The sequence below is a fragment of the Eschrichtius robustus genome, chromosome 8, assembly GCF_028021215.1.
Source record: "Eschrichtius robustus isolate mEscRob2 chromosome 8, mEscRob2.pri, whole genome shotgun sequence".
NCBI lineage: Eukaryota > Metazoa > Chordata > Mammalia > Artiodactyla > Eschrichtiidae > Eschrichtius > Eschrichtius robustus.
Genome location: NC_090831.1, coordinates 54,869,861 through 54,891,631, shown reverse-complemented (window position 1 = coordinate 54,891,631; position 21,771 = coordinate 54,869,861). Strand labels below are relative to the sequence as shown.

Below are 21,771 nucleotides of genomic sequence, written 5' to 3'. Positions count from 1 at the left end.
CCGTGTCTCCTGCATTGGCAGGCAGATTCTTAACCACCGAGCCACCAGGGAAGCCCCAGCCTGCCTTTAACATGGTGAAGTGAAAAGCTAGATGCCTCAGAGTAAGTCACTCTGAATTTGAATTCTGCCCCTTTCTAGCTGTGTGTCTGCAGTGAGTCTCCACGTTGTCTGATTGAAATGGAGATAACTCATAGGAAGTGTACGGTCCGTGGTCGGTGCTCAGCAAATTCCAGCTATTAACACTTATGACTGTTCTAGAAGATTTGTGAGATTTTCTGCTTCTAAAACAAATCAAAATAATGAGGTAAACCCCACAATAGACTTTTAAATTATTCAAAATTATCAGATTGATAATTTTGCATCTTGACAGCACACAGGTTGTTTGATCTGGCAGCTACTGTTACACACACCAATACACGTGTATCAATAAATGCAAGACAAATGAAATGCGAAAAGATAAAACGCAGACATCTGCAACTGATGGCAATTGTTCTTCTGAGCTGCGTATCTTAGTCTGTTGGATATTCCACACGAATATCCCGGTGTCATCTCAAACTCAACATATCTAAAGCCGAACTTACCTACTCCAGGGGTCAGCCATGGGCCAAATCTGCCCGTCTGCTTTTGCAAATAAAGCTTTACTGGAGCACTGCCATGCTCATCATTTATCAACTAACCATGGCTGTTCTTGAACCTCAGTGACAGAGTTGAGTCACAGCAGTGGAGACCACATGGCCTGCACAGCCTAAAAATATTCACTATCTGGCTCTTTCCCCAAAATGTTTGTTGACCTCTGTTCTAGTTCCTCAAACCGACTTCTCTGCCTGTATTGCCTATTTAGGACAGTGTGATCACTTTCCAGGCCTAGAGACACGGAGCTCACCTCTGCGAGGGAGGCCCACCCCAATGCCCCCAGCAACTCCCGGCTCAGCTTCCAAGGCCCTGCTGCTTAAGGCTTCTCAGCCACCCTGAGACAGCATGATTCCTCCATTGCTCTGCTGGGGCCCGCCTGGAACCGGTTCAAGACCTCCTTGACCACAGCACACCCTGTGCTAAGCTGGCCACCTTCCATCTGCCACGGCATTGATGCAGAGCTGCGCACATGAAATACACACCATGTGAATTTAATTGAACTGTTCTCCTTTCAATGTTTGCAGATCAAGCCTTCTTTCCGGGTGTAATTTAAAATTCCACACTCCTCCCCGGACCCTTGCTAGCCACTTGTTTTCCTCCTGCTCTGATCAATTGCGGCTTTTTTGGCCCACCTCCTTGAATCTCATGAACTGTGTGTGCATCTGGTTTGCTTAACCAGAGATGCAAGCCTTTTGTTGCTTTTCTTTTGAACCCCTTTAAGGAGCACTGACCCTGACCCTCGGGTCACCACTGCGCATTCCATCAGTGTGTGGCCCCTGACGCAAAGAAGGTGAACCCCAAAGCTGCCCACAGACCGTCGCTGAGATGGAATGTGAGAAAAACAAGAGTTGGCCTGTCAGCTTCTCTCCTGCAGGAGTGTGAACTGGGGACCAGGAAGAGGGCAGGGCAGGCAGGAAGAGGAGCTGAATCTGAGGGTGGGGAGAGGCTGAGGGAGCCACAGCGAGCCACAGGCAGCCTGGACCCGTAAGGGAGAAGACCTGACGGTCAGAGAGAAAGGATGAGACAGAGAAATGGTACGGGGAATTACGTACGCAGTCAGTAGGGAATGGAGAGAGAAAGAAACGAAAGCCCAAAGAAAGAAGGTGTCGGGGTCACGGGGGAGGCAGAGGGCCCTCCATCTGTGTCTGGCTACATTTAGGGACACCTCAGTTTCCATTCTTCCCACGTAGACCCTCAGAGTCCACGTTTCAGAACGTGCGCTAACTTGAGCGGCCCCCTCCCCCTTCGAACCCAAACAGCCTTCATCACACAACCCTGACAGGCAGAGCCAGGATTTGGGAGGCCTGAAACTTAAAACATTTTGTGGGCCCTCTTTAGGAAAAAAGAATACAAAATTACTTTTGCAGATTCTGTAAAGATATCCATCGTCCACATGAACATCCTGCCAGAGGCCCCACAAGTGAGAGGACTGGTAGCTTGAATTCATTAGCATCTCTGCAAATCTGCTTCTGGACACACAGGTGAGCTTTTGAAATGACCAACATGGAACTGTAACCAGGCCATCACGGGAAAAAAGCAGAAAACTAATTCTAGCTGGGAAGCATTTTACAAGTTGTGTTTCTTTCATATATATTACAGAACCATTTTGAAGACCATCTGATGAAAATAGTTCCTGACGACTTGAGACACTAATTTTTTAACATTTTTTTCTAGTGCTACGTATCTCATTTAAACCATTTATTTTAAATAAAGACTGTTAGCTGGACCACTTCCCGTTCAGTTTTATTTGTCCCCAACCCGGCCCCAACTCCACCCTCCGTATGGACCCCCAGGGCTCACCTCCCAGGTCTGGGACAGCCGGCTGACAGAAGCAGTGTTGAGACCCATCACAATAGCAAAGAAAGAATTCAGGTTCCTCTGGGCTTTGCAGCTATGGAATAAAAGAAAGCAGAAGGCACTCTGAGGCAACATCCTTTCACCAGATGATCACAAAAGATAAAGCTGCCAAGACTCTCCCAGGCCACAGAGTTCAACCTCTAGGGCAGGGCTGAACTCTGCTCTGTGACCTACACAGTCTTGACTGTCCCTGTGGGATGGGGCGGTGTCCCCTCAACACAAATGAAAGGATTCCAAATGCTTCCTTACCTTTAGGAAGAGATCTGTGTTCTTGATACCCTCTGGATACTTCAAAAGATTCCTCCCTTTTAAAAATCTATTTTGGATGCACTGACAATTTCAACTGAAAGCTCTTACATTCATGTTTCTGTATATATCCCATACTCATTGTAACAGCTCCTGATTCTGTATCTATAATCTGTATGTTGTCTTTCTTTTTTGAGAAACAAGGCCCTCTTATCTCACAGGTCCCCCTCCCATTACATTTAGACATATTTTCTTTGCTCTCAACAAAATAGCTACTATGTTATGTATGTATTTAAAATATGGCATATATTATGGGGACACTGTCTCACGTTTCTCATTTAAGGAATAAAGGAAATAAAATGGAAAATAAGACCACGTTGAGCTCCATTCACTCTGGAAGGTTATCTGCTCTGCAGAACGTCAATCTTGCCCTTCAACTTAATCAGTCAAAAAACTCCATTACTTTTCAAAGCCAGCAGAGGGGCTTGATGAAGCAGAGGGAGGGTGGGCCTCCAGGTTGGCCGGAACAGCCTGTGAATTCCAGATATTCCTTAATCTGGGATGTATTAGAAAACAACTTCTCTGAGGAAAGATTTGAAAATTTTAAAACTACCCGGACTTAATAATTAAATATGAAAAAAGATGAAAGTGCTTAGCAGTAAGTCAGAGGCATAACAAGTACCTAGTGTGTGTTGATCGAGCTGCCCTCACATGTCATCTCTTCCATGACATCTCCATCAATGTCTCAAATGGAATTTGGGAACAGTGTATATACAACTCTGTATCCCGATTTTCCAGTTTTATACCATGTTATATATTATGGATTCTTCACTGTTATCATTAATGGTTATAGAACACTTCATCAAAAACCTATTTCATAATTTGTTTACTTATTCCCTTGTTGTAGACATTTAAACTATTTTCAATTCAATACAATTCAAATCAATGTAAAATGCTACAATAAATATCTTTTGTGAACAAAACTTCTTCCTGTATTTATGATTTTCTAAAATTAAGTTAGACTCCTAGTCATTACACGATTGATCAAAAGCTATCATGACTTTAAAGGTTCTCAACAGAGATTAAAAACTTCTGTCTCTCAAAACTATACTGATTTCCAGTCGCCCAGGTGTGTACAGGAGCACTGATTCAGAACCAGGAAACTGTTTTGGGCCCTTAAAGTGGTAATATATGGAGCTGGCTGTGCCCTGGCCGGTCCCGCCTAAACCTGCCTGCTCCCAGAGCCAGCCTCATGGACTGGACACTGCCCAGTACAGATGCGCGAGGGTATCAAGGCAGTGGGGGTCACCCATTGGGAGCATTTTGGAAATCTAGCTCCATTAATAGGGGAACCTGGAAAGGCACTGCTGCCTATGCACCTAGTGTCCAAAATACCTGGGCGAACACAGTCCTGCAAGCCCCTCACTGCGGAGTCTCCACTGGGCATGATCTGTTCCTTTCAGTCTTCCTGCCCAGCTTTGGACTCTGCCTATAGTTCCCCGGTGGGCAAGAGGACCTGAAATTCAGTCTAACTGGCCCCTTTAGCTGGTTTCTGCCAACTGTCTCCTGGGTAGACCCTGCTTGGTATATTCCATGAACAAACAGGACACTTCCCTGGTCTATGGTTTAGAAATCTTCCTGTTTCTGAGAAACGGGTGCCTAAAGGCATCAACACTACAACTCTGCTTCCCTTCCGCCACTCTCTTCCCTCATTCCACCCTTTCTGTCTCATCACACTCTGGCAAGTTCACATCAGCCAGAAGAGACTTGAGTCAGTTCCATCTCTTGACGCAATGATGCCAGGCTCCCCTGCCAAGACGCTGAGGTCAGCGAGAAGTGCCCCATCCCTATGCCAGAGGCACTGGATGCCCTCCCTTACTCCCAGTCCTCCCACCTTACTGCACGATGGGAGCCCCACTGGTTCTGTCACGGCCCACTAGACATTTTTATACTCTGCCCATCACTCAAATGCAGAGTATACAGCAAGCCTTTCAGACAGCAACTGCTGGAGCTGAAAACAAGACTTTTCGGGGAAATCATTTTATTATTAGTCATTATAAAAAGTTTATTATTCTTCTTTGTATTCAGAATCATTTATCCACACAAAATCTTAGATATAAGTCTCATCTTTTTATCTTTTATCCCCCCATAAACAATTTTCCCGGTTCAGATCTCTTTTTCAGTCATACTTAAAGTTAAAAAAACAAAAACAAAAACAAAAACCCACATATACTTAACATCTGAATCTGTAAAAAAAAAAAAAAAATTAATATAGAAATGATTTCTCTATAAGACGAATTGATACAGTACAAATATGGGTTACCATTCCCATCTGGAATCTTCCTTTACCAAGGTTCATTCATTTCAAGGTAAGAACAGACTGACACTAAAACATTCCAGTTTATTGTCAGTCTAACACTCCTTTGTGCAAGGAAATAAAATCCACTCAACCCACAGAGGTGGGGGGATGGGATTGGTAAGAAGGAAGGAAACATGAATATGCAAATAGGATGCCTTAGGCAGGGAAGACACTTCGTGATCACGGAAATGATTGTTTCCCCTTGGCTATTCCTACCAGTGTGATTATGAAGAATTTAACTTTATGTTTCTGTTGGCATTCTATTCTATGGGCCAGGGATAGAGACCAGTACAGCAAACAATTCAAGAGCATGGGGCCATATGGAGAAGATGTGAATATACATATTTCATTTCCCTGAGGACAGATATAATCTTATACTGGGAACTAAGCTATGTGGTGTCATTTTACTCCTTAGGACATTCATGTCCCATTTCACCAAGTAACTGGCATTTATAAGAAAGTTTTTGATCCCAAAGACCGTCACATTTAAGAATGTCACAGGCTATTATAGACAATGTACTGGCCAAACAAACAAACAAAAAAGGAGCATTCATCATAAAAGCAGTTCAAGATTTAGGCATATCTGTTATCTATCTCTCCGTGTCCATCACCAGTCACATCAAACACCAGGTCAGGAACCGCCATTATCTCTCACCTAAGTAAACAAAATATCCTGCTTCTGGGGTCTCCTCACCAACAGTTCAGTCTATGTGCTACTTTCAGATCAACCTTCCTGAGGGACAACTTGGATCACATCCATCTCCTGCACAAAAACTTTCAAAGAGTCCCTACCGCCTTCTCAATTCAGTCTAAACTTTTCATTCTGAAATTCAACATCCTTTACAATTTGGTCCCATCTTCCTTCTTAGATCAGTCTCCCACAACTTCCTTACAAATACCTTCCGCTCTCGCCAAACTGGATGAGGTTCTCTGACCACATGCTCTCTGCCTCCGATGAACTTCTCTGCTTCTCTCTCATGAGTCTGACCTCCCCGGACAGTGTGCTCTTTTGAATTCCTACCCAGAATTCAAAGTGTTACTTTCTTCCAAATGTTTTTCTAATCCTCCTTTCCCACACCCTTGGCATATAAGCTTCCCATCCTCTAAAGCCCCTGAAAGAATTTCATCTCATCATCGGGCACCCTCAGGTTCTATTTTGCAAATTAGACATTTGAGTTATAGAAAGTATCCCCCCAGCCGATTGAGTGCAGGCTCACTCTGATTTCCCCACGATACCTTGCATGGATGTGCAAACATGAATGAGTGATCAATACATATTTCCTAAATACATTACACTGACATGTACTCAGAAACGGTTTGATATAAAAACTACTTTGAAAAACAAAGGAGAAAAAAAAAATGGGAAGACTGGAAGGTAGAAGGAACTGGGAAAGATTTTGATTCATGTTGCCTGTTTCTGTTGGGAAGCTGTCCCAAGAGTGGTTTCAGGATATCAATCTGGTATTTTAAGAGATGCCCCCAGGAAGTTACTACAATGTCATTCAACCGACTTTACTGAGTCACTGCTATTTACCAAGCTCAGGACCAGGCACCCCAGGTACAGTGACTGATTAGAAATGGTCCCTGTCCTTTGGAAGCTAACACAGTCCACTGAAGGAATTCTATATTAAAAGGTAAGTTTAATCAATATAATAAAGAAGTTTTTTAAAAAAGGAAAAAAAAAAACATGTGTGCATGGTAGGGGGAGGTCAGGGTAAGGAGGAGTTGACCCTGCATTTGAAAGTCAGGAATGATTTTAGGAAGGAAGCAACATACGACCTAGGTCTTGAAGAATGACAGCAATTTGCTGGGTGGAAGTGGCCATTCTTGGAAGAGCCAGCAACACAGGTCCAGGCTTGGATGATGGTGTGCATGGGAAAGGAAGAGCCATTTAGAGTGGCTGCAGCATGGGGTGAGGCTCAGAGGTCAGGTGCGACCAGACACTGCAGGGCCTGCTAAGGAGTTTGCAAAGTTCATACTCTGGGCATCAGGGAGCCAAAAGCAGAATCGTGAAATGCATCTGACTTTCAATGGTTCTCACCCCCCTCACATCACCTTCCCCCATTTTCCTAACCTACTGTAGCTCACCTGGCTACAAGGGTAATTTAGCTGCACGATGGGGCATGTGTGCACTGCCTGCTTTTTTCTGCAGCATAGAGCAGAGTGCTTTGGTCTAGTATTTTGACATTTACTTTAAGATATAAATACTTCGAAGGCGAAGTCAGAAATATTCAAAAACAGACCTTTTCAATCATTTGGTCACTTAACTCAATAGTACCCTTCTGCATCTCATCCCTTCTGATCATCACAAGGAAAATAATGTACCCTCTCAAAGAGAGGAGAAGAATTGCATTTTTTACCACTAGAAACTCACTGAGCAGCAATTTTGATGAATTTTTTCACCAGCTGCACTCTCTTGCCCAGTTGGCTGCAGAGCAGAATCTCCGTGGCCACCCAGAGCTGGACCTCATTGCATCTCTGGAGCAGGAGGCTCAGGTTCACTGTGTGCTCCCCACTTCCTTGTCTGCTGAACGTGAAGTAGATCAGCTCTTGCTGAAAGACAATGTATTCATACAAGTGTTTACTGTTGTAGCACAGAGTTAAGTTGATACAAAATTCAATTCATTTTTAAGAGCTACTTCAGGTAGGCACTGTCATATCATAACATGTTAGATATAACAAATAACAATATAGTAAATTCAAGATAATTTATCTTGACTTTCAGAAATGCCTTCACGCAGAAGCCTTACATAAATGTAATTTTTTAGAATGCAAGGATGACACTTTTCGTGAAAACCTAAGACATTCTAAAGTTTAAGTCACAGGCTGAATCAAATCCAAACTTCCCAAACTTGTTCTATAAGCAACTTCAAGTGCAAATGACTATCATTACATTAGACTCTCACAGGTAGGTTCTCTAGACAAGGGTTCTTACATATCAGTGTGAATCCATATCACCTGGAGGCCTGTTAAAGCACAGATTGCTGGGCCCCACCCTCCAAATTTTCTGGGTCAGTAGGTCTGTGGTCTGGCCAAAACCTGCATTTCTAACAAGTCCCCAGGTGTGCTGATAATGCTGGTCTGGGTACCCACTCTTTGAGAACCACTGACATAAGACATTGTCAACTCATAGAAGGAGAGCAAGATCAGGACAAGGTACAAAACTGACAAAATCGAGTCAGACCAGTAACTAGTGACATAGACTGACCATATGCAAAGCAATGGAAGAGATCTGTTTCTAACCAGAGGGGTGTGCATGTATATTTTACAGGAGTAATTCACATTCTCCTATGGCATAAGCACATAAGCAGGGACGCACCCCACTCTACTACCATTTGCAAAGTCACAAGTCATTTAGCTTGAATGAGTTCACTACTTGCTCAAATTTAGATCATCAGGTTGGAATGTTGTCGGTGAGAAAACATGAGGACATTTAAAAAACGTTCCAAAGTGAAAGTGAAGCTTGGGGGTCCCTAAATTGGGCGCGAGTTCCTTCTTCAGGAGGAAAGGCCTTCTTGTAATGAAACATTTCACTACACAGCAAAGCAAATGCAACATATTGTAGCACAGAGCTGCCTCATTTTTCATCTCCTGATTCCTGTGAGCCTTTCCCCTGGCTACGTTTATTCATCAACTGTCAGTAGCATTTTACCCCTCATCTACTGTTTTATAAATGTTTAAGCTGTCCTCAAGGGAAAGGGTGATGGACATAAAAATTTGAAATATATCTCAAAATTTTCAATAGAGTACTTGAAGTCTTGCAGCATAGTCTAAATGTATAGAATGTTCTTGGGAATGTGTGTGTGTGTGTGTGTGCATGTAGGTACAAACATAAATGTGTTTCTCATGTAAGTACTGTAAAGCTCTGTAAAGCTCATGGAAAAATAAAAATGTCAATATCAAAGGTATCAAATGTAAAATGCCTCTTCCACCCCATTAGACCTCCATATATATATATATATATATATATATATATATATATATGAATACATGTTTTCAAACAAAATATAGCATATTTATATACTACATTAACACAAATATCCGATTGTATAATATTAGGTGCAAATAAAGCATGATCATGTATTCTGATTTTCCTAGGTTTGGGTCAGTCTTTTAATGTATTTAAAGTCCCCAAATATCTTTTTTGGGCCATGGTATCCTAAAGCGTAACTAGATCACCAGATGATGGATCTTCTTAAAACCCAGTCACACACAAATATTCTTCAAAAAGAATTCACAGTTATAATGGCACTAGCATTTATTTTATCATTTCCCTCCTTACTTACCTCGTGAATTGAATTGAAGAGGCTCCAATCAAAATTCATTAATTCCAGAGCAATATCCCAAGTGTTCATTCCCAAAATCCTAATTGACCTTTGCTGTGATTCTTCATTTTCTGCAAAAGGATTCTAAGGTGACAGCCAAAAGTAAAAGAATCCTCAGTAAATTCCGAAATATTTGGCACTGAATTGGCTGGCTATCGAAAGGCATTAGAAACCCACATTAGAAAAAAAATCTTGTCTGAGCGCACTTAATATTTTCCCTGGTCCATTCACTTTCAGTGAGTTACAACCAATTTAGCAAACAGCCTTGGAAGCTGTAGAATGTGATCAATGATACTTCACTGAGTTGCCCCTCCCCCCTACACACACACACACACACACACACACACACACACACACACACACACAAATCTGATTATAAAACACTGCCCCGGCAGACAACATAATGAAAGTGAAAGCCCTGAAGTCACTTTGGCTTCTGGTAAGAATTAATGTGCCAACAGGGTTAGTACAAAAACAAACAAAAGAAATGTCACAGTGTACTTCAATAAAGACAGACATGGCTTTTACAGAAAATATGTTTGACGAGTCTCATCCCAGACATACATTTACAAATTTTATTAAAATGCCCATGGAAAGCCAAAAAAAAAAAAAAAATTTTAAACAGGGAATAAAAAATAAGTTACTTCATTTATACCATGGTGGATGATTATTTTAAAGTATCAATTGCTTTCCCTACACAAATGGATATGAGTTTGGTAATAATAGTATTTCCTTAAAATCTGACATAAAATTATTAAATGCCACCACAATTTTAAATCTATTGTCACTGTTAAACGTATTAAAATTATCTGGCATCTTTTTAAAATACTTGATATTTTCTAATTAAGATATAATTTCTCCCATCTGACTTGAATAGTTAAGGACGTCAAAATAGTTAATGACTTGGGGAAAAAAAGAAAGGGACTTTGCAAAAATAAATGCCATAGCAGGGTAAAGGGAATATTTCAGAATCCAAACATTAGTCTCTATTTTTTGAACTGCAAAATAAATTATTAGCATTGTTGAATTCTTGTATTTATGTAAAGGTTTCCTAATTTAAAAAAATGACAAAAGACCTTCACAAGCTTTTCCATAGACTTGATTCTCTTCAGAGTAGGTTTAGGTACAAATTGTCCCTGTACCCCCAGTGTGGATACGGGGTGGAGCTCTGTAAGGGCTGAATGAATGATGTGCATGCAAACACTGAGGTGGGGGAAAGCCCAGGTTTCTCAGGGATTGGTCTGGCTAGACTGGGACCAGATGGACGCCGGGCTGCATGGAAGACATTCAAAGAGCCACGACTTGGGAAGTAACACAGATCTCTGCTTAGTAATTTGGAGGTGTAAGGGTATTTTCACTTGGCTTTTTATCCCTCCTACTTTCTCCCTAAATGTGCCCCCTATCCTGGCACTGCCCTCTGGTTACTCAAGGTAGTCCACTGCCCTCTCCAAGAAACACTTTCTATTTCTCTATTCCGTTCATTCAGGGCTATGATTCCTGCTTTCCACGAAGGCTGATCCATGCACAAGCACAGTGGATGTGAGTGGTTTCACATGTTATCCTTCCCTTACAATGTTCCATTTCAACTGAAATCTTTTGGAGATGAAATCACCTAAACTTTGACTCCAATGGGAAATTCTTAGGTGGTGCAAAAAGCTGGTGGGGGAAGCATCCGAGTACAAGATAGCAACTGGCTCAACCTGGAATTCACAGCACCTGTTTATCCCACAAGACACTGCCCCAGGCCTGCCCTCTACTCTTCCGAGGCCCTCGACCGCAGCAGAAGAGCGCTCTGGGAACGCACACGAGGGAACCGCATGAGGAGTCTGGGTGTGGCGGGTGAGGGCTGGGGGGTGGGAGACAATTAGAGTGTGGGTCCTTCCATCACCAGGAGCCTAGGGCAACTGCATATTAGATTCTTCTCCTTCACAGGGTGCGGGGGAGGGCGGCGGGCAGTCACATCAATCTCATTATTTACTCAAAGATGCTGTGCATCCTGTCTGTCAAGTTTCACTGGTGGAATTACATCGTGTATAGACACAGGCCTGGTGACCTGCGGAAGGACACCCAGAATCGGGAAATCCCAAGTAAGACAAAGGGTTTCCCTCTCCTTTTCTCCCTCACGTACAAGGAGGAAGGTGCAGGTGATCCAGAGTCAAATATAACTGGACTGAAATCCTAGCCCTCTCCCTGGCCTGGCTGTGGGAAGCTAGAGTAAGTAACTCAGCCTCTCTGAACTTCACAAGGTTAGCAGGAAGGTTAAATGACATACTGTATGTAAATTACTTAGTACATACATGTCTGGTAGAAAGTGTGAAGGTAAGAGTGACTAATGTCATAATGGTAGCTTGATATCTTGCAGATAATTTTACATAAGATACTTTTAGTATAAGCAGTTTTGGTTAACCCACATGGTATACAGATTCCTCCCTTATATATACAACAGGAGCCAGCTGGAAAGACCCATCCTTGTGATGACTCCATGGAACAGACTAGGACCATGAGTCTGGATGATACAGTCACAATCTGGTACAGCCCACTTTTTATGGGCGATGGATCTGAGGCCTGACCCTACCGTTGAGAAAGCAACCATGAGACCGAGGTTTTTAGGAACAAGAACAAATCATCTAGTTAGGCGTTAAGTGTTCTTAAATTTAGGACGGAAAATAACATACAGTGTGGGTTCTACATTTCTTCACACGCTTACGCTTCAGTGGCATCTGATGTTCCACTGTTATGTGCCATTTTACACAGGGAAGGCTAACCATCCACCGTTTCTTCAAAGGAATGGCACACTCAAAGTGTACCCAGTGGACAGGTACTAAGGACAGAGTCTCTTTCCCTTTAAATCCACACAGGATGCGGTCCTCAGCCTAACCTCTACACATCCACCAAGAAAGAAGAATGGAATTAAGATTCCATCAGAGAAGGAGTCATATCTCTCAAATCCCTTGTTTCAGAGGGACTCAGAGAGAAAGAGCGTTTGACTTAGGAGGGGTTGAGAGTCCCTAAAGATGGGCCTGCCTTTGATTTGCAAAAGCGGTGTTGTTTGAAAAGTGTACTGTTGACCACAGGAGGAAACAGCTTGATGTATTTTTCTAACATTCATTTTAAAACATACAAATACATGTGCTCAGTCTGACATTTGTGTCTGTGTGTTTCGAGTACAAGGCTAAAGGTACTCACCAAAGTGTCAGCCAGGTCTTTCCGGTAGACGTATATCCGACCAGATGCTTCAAGGGATTTGGAGATGGCCAAGTCATGTGGCTGAAGTTCATGCTTTTCTTTATTTACAAAAAAGAGTAATGAGAAACACAAGAACACCTAGTAGGCATTCACAGTACATCTAAAGAGTGAAATTTGCCAAAGAAAAATATTTAAAAGTAAATGGGATGTGAAGTAGATTTAATTCCGTTCTGCATACGCGATACAATGATACCAGATAATCAATGCTCGTTATCCATAAAGAAGTACCCTCTTGTGATTCATTCTTATAATATTTAGTCATTCTTTACACAGAACAGCTTAGGGAAGAAAGTAAAATTCATTCATAATCCCATCACTCTAAAGTAACCATATGATAGTAATATTGGTAACAGTTGAGTATATTTCCACCCTGATCTTTATGCAAATATGTGTGTACACACATGTACATATGGTCACAATTATTATTTATATGTTTGCATTAATAATCACTATAGATATATGTATTTGTAATTATCCCTTATGTGGTTTTATATCCCTATTTTAAGTACTTACCCACTTGTCAAGATTATTTATAATGTCACGTCATGTGTAATTGGTTATGTAACAGTCTGTTATGCCATCATTTAATCTTTCCTCTGTTGTTGAACATTTAATGGTTTCCAGTTTTTTTTTGGTCATATAAATTAGATAGCGAGAACCATGCTAAACACTAGCACAGGGACCAGCACATAACAGGGGTTTGATAAATGGGATCTATTATTACAGCAGCCATACATATATTGCCAAAGTCAACATCTTTGTGCATAAATCTTTGGCTGCTTACAGATGATTTTCTTAAGATAGATTCCCAGTAGTGGAATTCCTAGGTCAAAGCGAAGGAACATTTTTAAAGTTTTTGATACAAGCTGCCAAACTGCTTTCCAATTCTTACACCCACCAGCGCTCACCATTCCTTTGAATAAGTTTACTGTTTTGCTAAAATCAAAAATAGATTCTCGGTTTACTTTGTGTTTCTTGACTACTAGTCAAGGTGAATATTTTCATCTATTCTTCTTCTATTTTATTCCCCTATTGTTCCTGTCCTTTGGCCATTTTTCTACCATAGTTGGACCCTTATAACACAATAGGCTTCTCATAGAAAAATGTCCTCCCCCCACCTACAAGATGCAGACGGGAATCGACCAAAGTGATACTCAACTTTATTCCACTGTGACATAATCAGCCTCTCCTAAGGTAGCCCGCCAGTTACCCAGCATGGTTGGAAATACAATATGCCACATCTCTTTTTCTAGAAAACTTAATCAGTTCAAGCGCCAGATTTTGTTTTGAACATTTCTGCTTGATACAGAGTACACAAATGATACTCGAATACATTCTTTATGGCCCAGCATTGCAAAGATCAGTAGTATTGTTACGTCGGGCTGTTGATGTCGGCAGTAAATGGTCCCACATAGCCGGGATCTGACGTTCTTCTATCTCCTCCCTCTTTAGCTACAATTTCTTGCAACCCTCTGTGTGCCCATATATACCTTAAATCTGACTTTATAAGAGCCATTCTGCATTTGCTATGGAATTTGCATTCTGCAAATGCCATGGCTTTCAGACAGTAATTTTTCCATTTGCTAAGAAGTGTTTTTCTTACTTTCAGATTTGTCACTACACCATGAACGATGAAAAGTGATAGGATTTTAAGCTCTGAGTAACTGGGTAGGTTTCTGTTACTACATACATATATACCTAACTTGGGTGCAAAACAGCTAGAAACCTACTGCAAGCTGTGAGGGTAATAGTACCAGTCCTTTTTTAGAAAAATCCACAAAACCTACAACATGGCCAACATCTCTAAACTTTTTTTTAACAAAAAGAAAATAACTGTAGATCTCACTGTCATTTCATTTTGATGTAGCATTTAAAACATTTATTAAAAAGTACGTAACTAGAGCAAGGAATACATTAAGCTCTGTGGGCTTTTTTTTCTTCATAAGAACATTATTGCTTGGGGGATATGAAGCTGCAGGCAGAAAGGTTCTTAACAGACAAAACTACTAATTGATGGAAAATGATGGCATATTTCCAAACCTATGAGATAATTCAAGAGATAAACTGATATTGCTACTGATGATTAGCCATAAGTCTATACACATTAGAACGAGAGATGAATCTAATAGAGTGTAAAAATCGTATTTCACAGCCATCAAACAGATATTGGGTAGTAAAAGATGCACTCATTAATTCCCAGATTCACGTGTGGCCCTGGGCCGACTCTGAGTCAGCCTCCAAGGGGGTGTGGGTCTCAGCTGTGCCACCAGGTTCTCTCAGGGTCCTTCTTTCTCCGTCACCTTCCGTCTGCATGGGGACCCAGTGATTACTTTCTGTAATGGTATTGCCTTGAGAGGCAAATGCTGATTTTGATGAAGCTTAATACTGTTTAGAATCATTTAATATCTTTGGTCACTTAAAATTAATATACAAATATCATATTTATCTGGAATACCTAATATATTTTATTAAACGTTCAACTACTCCCTGATTAAAATTCACGTAGTCCACATGTTTCTGAAATTTTTGCTCTTTTTCTTTAGAGAATGTTTTGATGGGATGCACAACGCCCAGGGAGAGGAAGGAGGGACTCACTTACTAGGACAGGGGAGGTGGGCTGTATTTGTTTGAATATGTAATCAACTAGCTTGTAGGACCATTTTACCTGCCTCTGAGTAACAAAGCGAAAGAGGCAATGTTCCATCACATAATGCTTTCGCATCAACTACGATACATTCTGATCTTCTTCTCCTGCCTCTAGAATGATAACAAAGGGTAAACAGGAATGCCCTTTATCTGCTCCCCCCTCCCCGGCCCGCCCCATCTCTGGCTGCTTAGTTTACACAGTACTCCCATTTTTCAACTACTGGGACTAAGTCACTTTCTTTGTATTTTTCTCAGGGTTAATGAGATATTAAATAAAGATCGTAAGCCAAAAAAGGAGGCCAGTGACACTGAGATCTGACAGGCTCCAGTGAAAACGCAGGGGTCTGTTCAGGTCACACAGATCAATAGTATCAGCTTGTAATCTGTGTGATCTTATTCAAAACAGACAATAAACCATTCTCTGAGGATAAATAAGGCCCAACAGAGGCAAAAACTATAAGCAGGGCTCACTCCCCATGTCTGCCTGAAGGAACACTGCCTGTGAGCTTTCGGCTTATTGTACAGTTTTTATTTCCTTCAATAGGGAGTCTTTAAGTATTAAACTGTCAGCCAGCAAAATGACTAGTTCAAGGCTGCCTTTCTTTTTTCTTCGGAAAGTAATTTCATCCTTTAGCAGTTTCCCAAGTTAATTTAAATATGAAAACAGAAGGCTTATCTAGAGCGCAAAATATGTAAAGCTTTATAATATATTTCAAAACACTGGCGCGCTTCTCTGTTCAGTTCTTGGGGAGGAAATTCAGTACCCAACAGTACCCAACTGTTGTCATGGAAACACCTCTGGTAGGCGGCTTCTTATTGTTAGAGTGGTCAACCAGCTGCAGACCCAGAAGGGACGCGCTGCACGTTTACTCCATAAAAATGTCAACTCTCTCCTCCTGGAGGCAATCCAGTGAAAGATTAATATTCAAAGACAGAAAATAATCTACCCCCAGAGAACGTGACGGCTACCAGAGCCAGATCCTCTTCCGCATGCTGGATCTTTTCTGCCACAACTCTCAGGATCTCGTGGGCTGTACTGGAAACTTTTGCCTTCACGCTGACATAGGAGTGCTCCGTTATATACACGTGACAGAAAACTGCATGAGGTGAGAGAACTGTGAGTAGACAGAGAACAACTGTGGCCGTGAGGTACAGACTTTTCACCCAAATCAAGGCACCCGCCACACTATTCCCTGTAGCACAGAGCAGACACAGCTAGATTTACATATATATATGTGTGCACACGGGTGCCTGAGGGCACAGCAATGCGAGCTTGCACACACGTGAGATGGAGACGTGATAAAGCTGCTGAGCAAGGTGGAGTAGTGCTTAAGCATCCCATACTGTAGTGAGAGACCCACATCATGCAAAAGCGTCTGCTCAGGGTAGCGGCAGCCTGGCCACAACACAGTGGGATCTCTGCGACAGGGACTAGACTTCGGAGTCCCTTCTTTGAGGGTTACTGTGATCTCCCAAAGCAGTCTATTAAAGCGTCTAATTCAAACATTTTTGTTTTACACTTCACCTCTGGACAGGCACAGTGGCTCAGTAAAGACCACCACATTTTGTTATTTGAATCCTCATAAGCTTATCTAAAAAATCTGTCACTTGCTATGGTTTTTGGCTTCAGCTTTCTTGCTCATATAAGAATGAACCTCCGCGCACCGTCCCTCCACCCATATCAAGGTGGTAGTGAGTTTAGTTTTCAAATGGAGGTCACATTTCCAGCCTTTTTAATTTCCTTTTTCTCGTCTGTGGTACTAATCATTATTACTAGGACATTATCACTATCAGGGTGAATGGGCCCTGGAAAAAATGTTTCTTTATGATTTAATAGCAGAAACTGTAGCAATGCAAATAACTGACACGTTATTTGTCTCTTGTATCAGCCATTCTGAATGTATAAAACACCAGCTTCTTTACTAAAGACAGAAGGACAATAATATACTTAGATATTCTTCTCTTCTAGATGGCAAAAAAAAAAAAAAAAAAAGGGGGGGGGGAGTGCAGGTCCTAGAGAAATTTCATATGCAATTTAAATGGCACCACAAAAATAAACCCAGGAATGTTTGCACAGAAATGCAAATGAAGCAAAAGACAAACTATGGGTTTACTAGTACAAACCTCAAAGTAAACATGCCACCAAGAGGCACTGACAGTATTTTGTTTTGGGTTTGGTTGGGTGTGTCACTAAAAGCATAGCATCTAACAAATAGCTGTTTTATGTGTTGTCAACAGACTTGTGAGAGACAGAAGGCTTTTTTCCTTCCACAAAAAGACGGAATTTTGGAGCAAGGCAAAGATGCAGTCTACAAACTACTAAATGTGGGGAAAGTTTACAGCTTGCTCAGTAAAATGATGAACAAAAAGAGGAGGGGGGGTCTTGAAATACTCAGACTCTTTGAAACTCAGCTTGGAAAATTATACAATTAATTGTAAGACAAATGGGAAAGGAAGGTCAGCAACTGAGAGATGAGGAGGTAAGGTCATTCCATTCGTTCCTCCACTTGGTACAGGTGACACTTATGACCCAACGAGTGCCATTATGTTTGGTTATACACAAACAATGGAACAGAAGAGGTATCCTGTGACATTTTGTTGTTTAAACATTCAATAAGTTGAATATTCAACGTCCACACTTAAAATTTCAGCGCTGTCGAGAAAGGTGAATTAAAAGAGAAAGTCTCCAAGTCACAATAGCATGAACATTTGAATTGCTGTGTTTCCCAGCTCTGCCCTTGACTCAACCTTTATCTAAACAGGAGGAAACCATTTCCGGTTCCGTTATAAAACAGTAACGTAGAAAAGCACGCCAGGGGCTTCCCTGGTGGCGCAGTGGTTAAGAATCCGCCTGCCAATGCAGGGGACACGGGTTCGATCCCTGGTCTGGGAAGATCCTACATGCCGCGGGGCAACTAAGCCCGTGCGCCACAACTACTGAGCCTGTGCTCTGGAGTCCGCAAGCCGCAACTACTGAGCCTGCCTGCTGCAACTACTGAAGCCCGTGCACCTAGAGCCCATGCTCCACAACCAGAAAAGCCACCGCAATGAGAAGCCCGTGCATCACAACGAAGAGTGACCCCCACTCGTCGCAACTAGAGAAAAGCCTGCGTGCAGCAACGAAGACCCAACATAGCCAAAAATAAATAAGTAACTTAATTAATTAAATTAAAAAAAAGCGAAAGCACATCAGCACCTTCAGAGTGCTACAAAGGTGTTTCCCCTGCACTGATGGAGCAGCCCTCTTCAGGGTGGGTCACGAGCCCTTTTGCCAGCAGCACTGATTGAGGACACACTGGACGTGTGGCACTGCCCGGCAGAGCCTTGCCTTGGAGGAGTTTCGACTGCATATCCTTCCTTTCATTATTTTCTCCAAGATTTTCTTCTCTAACTCTCAGGGATTGACTCAGCCAAAGCCCTGCACGGTGGTTTTAGTGGACTTTCCAGTGAGTCACAGGCGATGGGCTGGCAGCACGGAAGAAGGCAGCCAAGGGGAAAGGCTGCTTTTCCAGTCCATTTTGCACCTCTCCCCAAGAACGCAGGGGGCTCTTTGCAGTCTCCTTTCCTTACCTGGGACAGTACTCTGTGATGAAGAAAACTGTAATGCCCACAGCAAGAGAGGAAAAACTATCACTGTGGATGCTAACGTGCTTGTCTTAGGGGTGTGGCAGCTGGAAAGGGTTAAAGGCAGGCTGATGTGTTAAAGTCGGAGAACGATGGTGATTAGCTGCTACGCCACCTGCCCCAGACCCTTGTTCAAACCATACTCACTTTCCTCTGTTTCCGTCACAGTTCCTCTATGCTGGAGCCAGTTCTCCTTAAGACTGAATTGGTGGAAAAGGGCTTTATTCTGCAAGAAGGGAGAACAAGAACAATGAATGAATGTATTGCTGCCCTTTGGAAACTAGAGCTGTTTGCAACATGTTCCAAAAGGGCACGCCAATTTTTTTTTTTAATATGAAATCCACCCATCTAATCTTAGAGGAATAAACTGGGAGTTGCCTCAATTAATGCATGTGGAGGTGGAGAGTCTGAGCAACATGATAGACCTTGGCCAAGGGAAAAAGCCCCCAAAATGATTCTCTGCAACATGCCGGAGAATATGGGCGTGATTTTTAACCCTGGCTACTACAAACATCCATAGCTTCTTCTCCTGAGAAAGACATGGTTTCCCCATCCCAACAGCAACCTTGCTTTTGGATAAAGCCACGTCGAGATAGTTTCATACTTCTGCTGTAGTGCAATGACTTGCTTAAGAGAAATAGGTACATGATTCATTATGATTATCCATCACCTGATATATCAGCTCCTACAAAAACTTGTGCCTGACATCTCATTTAGCATTTCCCCCCCTCAAGTTGAAGAGGAAACACATTCATTCTGGCTACCATCTCTCTTTCTGTTGGGTTGAAGGGTTCCAACCTTTTTCTGACAAGACTTCCTTACTCTTGCAGGCAAGAGTCTTGCATAGATGGTTTTCTATCTTTATATCAATGACTAAAAATCAAATTTACATCACTCTGGGGACGTTGGGGAAACTCTGAGACTCCAAAACGCACCACAGAAATTCAGAATGTCATAAAGTCAAGGGCACCTGGCTGAAATTGAATCTGCACAAGCACAGGGAAAGCTAAGCGAGGTAGGAGCGGGGAGGCAAGGTGCAGCCCCCGGCTCCCCACCTGGCGCTCCTCTGCTAGAGGCAGCGTTCATTAATTATGAAGAAATACCAAGTGGGCCAAGGCCAGGCCTCCAAACCAGATCACCCCGTTTCAGACAGAAGGGGCTGCCTTACCTTTCTCTGTGGTGAATATTCATCTACAGTGCTGAAAGGAAAAGGACAAGACATCAGTCTTTGTCTCAAACCCAGAATAATGTAGTGATTGTCACAGAGACTCCTTTTCAGGCAGTGGGCAGAGGTTTTTGCTTTTCAAAAAGATAAAACACACAGTATTCATTAGTTTACTATGCATAACACACTTGACATCGGGCTCTGGATTTCCAGTGAACCAGGAAGAAAAGAAGCTATTTATTCAAGAAGCATTGAGGAAATAACTGGATTTATTTCCACAGAAACTCTAAGTTTTCTCATATTTGGCCAGATTTTAGGTGAAATTATTGTTCTTTAGATAGCTAAATAAGTCAGCCAAGGCAGATCTTTTCCAGGACGTTTCTATGTGTGGTGGAACTGGGGGATCTTCTGCAGGTCCCCAGCTCAAATCTTATTCCAGGATCTAGACATATTTCATCACCTTGTACCAAAGAGGCAAGAATCATGTCTCAGACAATTTTCTTACTTAAATCTTTTATTTCCCAGTTTTATGTAAGTTTTTAAATGGAATGTATTAAATTCCGTTAATTTATTTAATGCATTTAAATGTGTACTAAACCAGAATTAAATTTTCCCAACTGTAAGAAGGCCTGCCTTACAGCATAGATCAACTTCCATGTAGGGGATTATTCTGATGTAAAGGTTTCTTTCTTTTTCTTTTTTGCTTCATTTGTTTGTTCATATCGAAATTTATTACAGTGTAGACTGTGATAAAAGAAGACCACCAAAATTCACAACATTCATTTCTAACACCCTGCAACTCATTTCTCAATTCCTAAATGTGTGATTTTCCTGATTGGGACTAAGGTTTATACATAATTTGTTTGCACCCTAAAATTCTTTATATAGCCTTTACTAAATAGGATCTCCCTTTACTAAAATTAAGTCAGGATCTCCCTTTACTACATAGGGTCTCTCTTTACTAAAATTAAGTCAGGCTTTAAATCTCAAATCGATAACCTGAAAGGCCTGAATTAACATTTTCTATGAGAAGTGCATTTGTGACTGCTGAAATCTTAATAGAAGTTTTTCACAACTTGACAACAGATGTGTTTTACGTTTGAAAAGTAGAAACTACATTGTAAATCAGAGAACAATTTTTCCCTTCAGATTAGCTTTGCAGCTATATCTGAAAACTGAATAATGACTTGATGTTTTCATTTACCAAAATTAATAAGAGTTAGTGGTAAATCAGAGTAAAGTCAGGTATTAGCAATATGAAAGACTAATGACAGATACCTTAGTGATACATCTTGGATATGACAAAAGTCACTGAATAAATGCTTTCCTTTAATTTTTCTGAATTGATAAAGAAACTTCAGGGAATCCATAAAATTGAACTTTAAAAATGCACCATGACTTGCTGGGACCTATTTATAAAACTTTTTTCCTATTCATTAGAGATAGCTATGAGTTCCCCCAAATGACAAGTTAAATATTTACACTTTTAAAACTAAATAATAATTTATTAGATAATTGTTCTTATGTACCCAGACTGTCATGGCTCAGTTTGTTTCTATCATATCAAACAGGGTTAAAAAAAAATAGCCAATAAGCTTGATTTAGTGTTCATTCATCTTGAGATATAAAAACAAATATTTACTACTAGAAAACCTAAGGAATCAAGATAA

General features: G+C 41.5%; 1 protein-coding gene across 2 annotated transcripts in view; it reads right to left on the bottom strand.

The window, feature by feature from the left end:
- Nucleotides 1-21,771, bottom strand: part of RAPGEF5 (Rap guanine nucleotide exchange factor 5) — a 213,284-nt gene that overhangs the window by 16,636 nt on the left and 174,877 nt on the right. The window contains exons 15-21 of one of the 2 annotated variants that reach the window (XM_068549953.1): nt 20,105-20,135; nt 19,084-19,162; nt 16,260-16,409; nt 12,607-12,704; nt 9,382-9,504; nt 7,470-7,648; nt 2,434-2,524 (exon numbers count right to left, since the gene is read on the bottom strand). In XM_068549953.1, the coding sequence (XP_068406054.1) occupies nt 2,434-2,524; nt 7,470-7,648; nt 9,382-9,504; nt 12,607-12,704; nt 16,260-16,409; nt 19,084-19,162; nt 20,105-20,135 (751 nt within the window). The remainder of the gene's footprint in view (nt 1-2,433; nt 2,525-7,469; nt 7,649-9,381; nt 9,505-12,606; nt 12,705-16,259; nt 16,410-19,083; nt 19,163-20,104; nt 20,136-21,771) is intronic. The other variant, XM_068549954.1, reaches the window with a different exon arrangement.